General features: G+C 38.1%; 1 protein-coding gene across 2 annotated transcripts; it reads left to right on the forward strand.

The window, feature by feature from the left end:
- The first annotated feature begins 650 nt into the window (after positions 1-650).
- On the forward strand, positions 651-2895 carry LOC140820678 (uncharacterized). Of its 2 annotated transcripts, none has more exons than XM_073180995.1 (3): positions 651-1427; positions 1553-1984; positions 2306-2895. In XM_073180995.1, the coding sequence occupies exons 1-3, from the start codon at positions 1007-1009 to the stop codon at positions 2599-2601; spliced, it is 1149 nt and encodes a 382-aa protein (XP_073037096.1). In that variant the 5' UTR covers positions 651-1006; the 3' UTR covers positions 2602-2895. The 2 variants fall into 2 exon arrangements, with proteins under 2 accessions (XP_073037096.1, XP_073037097.1); XM_073180996.1 differs by having other exon boundaries at positions 2423-2894.
- The last annotated feature ends 2762 nt before the right edge of the window (positions 2896-5657 follow it).

Below are 5657 nucleotides of genomic sequence, written 5' to 3' on the forward strand. Positions count from 1 at the left end.
TTATTAGGATTAAATTTCCGGACATTACAGATTATCTTTCTTTTTTTCCCTAATAAAACAAGGAATAAAACTTTCTTAACCATTTGAGTGATACATAAAATCATTTTCAATAAATAAACGAAGAGTAGGTCTCTGAGACGGTCTCACGAATCTTTATTTCTGATCCAAATAAGAGATCTGTCTCACAAAATACGATTTGTAAGACCATCTCACACAAGTTTTTACCATAAATGAAACCTTTTTTCTCTCTATTTAATTGTTCAAATCTTGTAAATATCCTAATATTACTTTAACATCAAAATAACGTAGAAAAACCTAAATTTTAAACATAATTTATCAAATAAAATCTCTATAAATTTCCAAACAATCTAGTGTGAACTTTAAAAATTCTGAAACATAATGTTCAATATAATTTATTAAGTAAAATCTTACATAAATTTCGATTTTAGAGAAAAAATATCAGGTATAATAATTTTTAAAATTAAGAGATTAATACGAAAAATATAATTTTTTTAGTAAAACACCAAAGAAAATCACTTAGAGAAATTTCCTGCATACGGTAAGAATTAGGTCATCAAAGATATATACAGTAATATATATATATAAACATCGTTACGCACAAAAACACAGTGGGCTTGTGATGGCGGAAGAGAAGATCAACATCAGCGCCCTGTCCGTGTACAGCTTTCTGTTACAATTACCCTATGCGCTTTGATTTCCCTTCCATTTTCTCTCCTGTCTCTCACCTCGGAAACCCTCTCTCTTTCCATTTCCAACGTCTGTCGATTTCCCCCCACACGCACATCTTATTCCGAAATCTTTTACTTGCTACCCTCTTCATCACCTGATAATCTTGATGATGGATGGATGACCTCGTAACAGTACAAGGACAGAATCATCTGTCAGAGAAAAAAATGGATTTCTTTTTTTAAACAGCAAGAATAGAACCCAGGATTCATACAGAGTTTGCTATCTGCCTTCTTCTTGGATCTGTTTCGGTTCTTTAATGGCGGGGACGATGTTTGAAGGTTGGAACTCACTTACGTTAAGCAACAGGTTTGAGTATTCTTCTATGGAGAAGATCAGCTCTTCTTTTTCTAAGAGCAGCAGTGCTGATCACTGGGGTTTTTCTTGTTTGGATGAAACGCATAATTGTGAAAGGAAATGCTCGGATTCCAGTGATGGGTTCGGAGAGAATAACGAGATTATTGATCTGAATGCAAGTTTAAACGGAGAAGATGAGTCTAACATGCATGCAGCGCTACTGGGCAGTGGGAAAGATTATTCAAGTAATGGAAATGGGCAATCAAAATTGTGCGCGAGAGGGCACTGGAGGCCTGGGGAGGATGCGAAACTTAAAGAACTCGTCGCCATTTATGGCCCTCATAATTGGAACCTTATTGCACAGAAACTAGAAGGAAGATCAGGTAAAATTTGAATAGAACTACTTTATTTATAATCAAATCAATCTAGTTAGGGGTTAATCTCTTTTCTTTCTGTTCTCTTTTTGTTTCCTTCTTCTGATTTTGTGATTCTTTGGGTATACGGGCAGGTAAAAGCTGTAGATTAAGATGGTTTAATCAGTTGGATCCGAAGATTAACAGAAGGGCTTTCAGTGAAGAAGAAGAGGAGAGACTTATGGTTGCTCACAGATTGTATGGCAACAAATGGGCTATGATCGCGAGGCTGTTCCCCGGAAGAACAGACAATGCAGTGAAGAATCATTGGCATGTTGTTATGGCGAGGAAGTATAGAGAGCAATCCAGTGCTTTCAGGAGGAGGAAAATGGGTCGATTTGTCTGTAAGAGAATGGAAGAAGAAGATGATTCCCCTTCGCTCTATAATGTCTCCGCAGATGTTCAAATAGAGACCAAGTGCCAACATTTTGGTGGTGTGAAGTGTGATTCCGCCGGCGGCGGCGGAGCAACACCTGATACTGGTTATGGATTCTGCTCACCGGAGACATCTGCTGGTTTCTTGACAGGTATGGATTCTCGGTTCCAGTCTATGGAAAATGAAATCTTGAATATTTATCTAACTGATTATATTATTAAAGATAGGTTCTTAACACAAATTCACTAGTTTGGCTCGGTTTGCACTTACTAGTTCTCTTCAAGAATTGTGAATCTGTGTGGATTTTGGAACATTTTTCATATGAATAATTAAAATTATTGGCATGATGAAGAAACCATTTTTCTTTTGAGGTTTGTAACATAATTATGACAATGTGAAACATTGAGAAATATCATATTTTTTGCCCATAATTTATGCTTTATTTCATTTTCTACTGTTGTTTTTGACACAGGCAGCAACAACAATAATAGTACGAGTGAGATTATGGGAATTTTCAAGAACTGTAGCAAATCTTGGGATGGGACAATTATCAATTGTTATCCTTCATACCCTTCTCTGATGTCTGCAGTTCAGCAGTCACAGAACCATCACTACCACACTTCAGAGATCTCATCTTCATCACCGCAGCAAGTTCCAGGAATTGTACCAACCGTAGAGGAAAGAACTGCACCACCACCATTTATAGACTTTCTTGGGGTGGGGCCTTGTGAAGAAAAACTGGAGTCGATTTGCCAAAAAAAAAGCTGAAAATGGTTAGTTACAGTCCTTGAATTCTTCTTGTTTAAAAAAGGGAACAGCTTTTTATGTGAAGTGTGGAAAAGTGGAGAGGCAACAGTAGGAATTCTTTCAGTTGAGTGACATGAAAATTGCCAAAGCCAGATCTTTTAATGTCATTGATTAGCCCGACTCTCTTTCCATCTTACTTTCTTATAATTTCACTGCTGTTCTTTCGGTGAAACTGTTGCGAGAATGTGCAGCAATATTCGTCTTGTCCACTCCCCACTAATTTCTTCCCTTTTCTTCTGCTGATTCAAATGCAATTTATATGATATCGGAGTCTCACCCGATGTCCCTTGCTCTTAGACTAAGGCTCGAATTTTACAACTTTTTTGTATTAAGATAAAGACACAGATTATGTGAGATTGTTTTACGGATTCCATACTTTACCTAAAAAAAACTAATATTTTTGGTATAGAAATAATATTTTTTATGGTTGATTCAAATAAAATATTCATCTTACAAAATTGATTCATGAGACCGTCTTACAAGAATTTACGTTAAAACAAATGTGATTTATATTGTGTCTGTGAGGACTTGTGTGAGTTTTGGTGGAGACTGGAGTAGGCGAGTGCTTGATGTCAGGAGTTCGATTTTTTAATTCATATTTTTTCGTGCGAATATGTCGTGTAATGTTTGTTCAGTGTGGTCGAAAGTTTTACTCAGTACGAATCGAAAAACAGAGCTTATATAATCGGGATATGTGAATATGATATCTAGTGATTATATTTTTGTTTTACTTTCAAATAAATGCGGATTATAGTGTGTGCCAGATTATGGAAAATTTACTTGTTGCTTTCTTGAAAATCCTTGCTTTAAAGATTTTTTATTTATATCGTAGAAATTCAATGGACAAGTTGTTTCTTCAAAATTCAACATTGGAATTAAAACAAGAGAGAAATAAGGGAGCAAGGATGTTGAAATCTATGATGAATTACAAATGGAATTGTAAAATTCTCTATGTTGGATCCAAAAAAGTTGCATTAGTCAAATTTAAAATCCCAATTAATTTTTTTAGTCAAATTTAAGAGTACTCTCCCTATATTATTTTGGGCATAATTTTACTGCTGATCAATTAATTTATCATCGATATGGGCGAAATAGATGAGCTGGATCGGATGCCCCCACCGAATCTACTATCAAGATGTTGAGAAAAATAAAAGCAAGACGTCCGGATTAAAAGCTTGCTTCTCGGAATAGATGTGAAGATCTGCAACCAAAAGAATAACCATGTGAATGGGCGGTAGAGAGGTGTCCGGCGTGACCACTCCGATGCTTAAGTCAGTAAAGAATTCGAGCAAGGAACCAATGTAACCAAGTGATGGTTGTGAGATGGGTGTGGAAGGTGACCAGTGTGCACAATAAATGAGTGTATTCAATATCTGAATAAAGAGTAAATACAAAGAAAGAATATGATATTTATAATAGAGGGTGTAATGATGATCTCGTTCTTCATGCTGATCATTAATTATAGTAGGGCGACTGATTATACCCTATTGTTCTGACATGTCAACTTTGTTGAAAGAACTTCTTTTGGAATTCCTTACATAAGGATTTCTTATAATTTGGATATGCTATTTTGGGATAAATCTATTAGGAATAGGACTACATAGTACCAAAGAAATTTTTAAAAGAATTAGAAAGAGAAAAATCTCAAACTAGTCAAATCCAGCCCACATGATCTTGTCAACCACTTGTATCAGTGTCAGAGATAGGTCGGTCGCACACCCTACTTTGTCGGCGTTATTAAATGTAGCACTTATATCGAAGTGGTCCGGGTAGAATGCCTCTCGGGGACTTATATGAGAGCCCGGGCATCCAATAGCCCGGGGATTCAATAGTCCGGGTAGATTAAGTCTCGGGTGTTTCAACGGCCCTGTCTTTCCATTGACCATTTCCACATATTCTCCCTGTCAAGTCATACTCTCAAAGTACCGGACAACTTAAGATCAGAATATTGATTCAGATTGTCGTCTTATTGACCCTGGAACAGTACATCCTCCTGACCCAGGCATTACTCATGGCCCGGCTTCATGTCTCGGGACATCCCGGGTATTATCCATGACCCGGGACATCTCGAGGTATCATCACTCTTCCTTAAAATAGTCGGGCTAGATTCGTACTCGTTGTCCCGATCAGTATTGTGTGCCCGGTCAGGAGAAATAATTTGTCATTTAGTCTTCTCGAGATGATAATGATGATGTTACCCTATCGGTGCTGATGTAAGCCCTATGAATTAAATCTTGTCAGAGACTCCTCGTTTCCCGAGAAGATAAATCATCATGGCACCTCTAATCCTGTGCCTGTCTTTTCGACTGTCCGGTACAACTTTCGAGGCATATCTGAGCCGTCCACATGTTCTCCCATCAACGATCAAGATCATTTCATACCGCATATATATAGTAGCACAAGAGTTTTTCAAAAATCAATTTCAAATTCAAAAAATCGGCCAAACTCTTGCAAGTTTTCTTCTCGATCTTTCCAACACGCAACCCTCTTCTCCGGCGATCTTTACATTTTCCAGTCACTCGTCGTCTTCTCATCTTGTAAGTCTTTTTAAACTTTTTTTCTCCTTTATTCATTATGTCAAACTCTATCTCCTCCACCTCTGGTCGAAATGGCAAGGTTCTGTCGGAGGATATCTCCCCGACCCCCTCTAACACCTCCGTTCATATTCCCATAGCCATTCCTGATACCCCGAGATGCCCCAGGTCATGGATAATGCCCGGGATGTCCCGGGACATGAAGCCGGGCCATGAGTGCTGCCCGGGTCAAGAGGATGTACTGTTCTCGGGTCAATAAGACGACAATCTGAATCGATATTCGGATCTTAAGCTGCCGGTATGTTGGGTGTATGACTTGACAGGGAGAATCTGTGGAAATGGTCAATGGAAAGACCGGTCGTAGAAACACTCGGGACTTAATCTACCCGGGCTATTGAATCCCCAAGCCATTGGATGCTCGAGCTCTCATATAAGTCCCCGAGAGGCACTCTACCCGGACCACTTCGATATGAGTGCTACATT

This window comes from Primulina eburnea, unplaced genomic scaffold (genome assembly GCF_022965805.1).
Source record: "Primulina eburnea isolate SZY01 unplaced genomic scaffold, ASM2296580v1 ctg1342_ERROPOS1300000+, whole genome shotgun sequence".
NCBI lineage: Eukaryota > Viridiplantae > Streptophyta > Magnoliopsida > Lamiales > Gesneriaceae > Primulina > Primulina eburnea.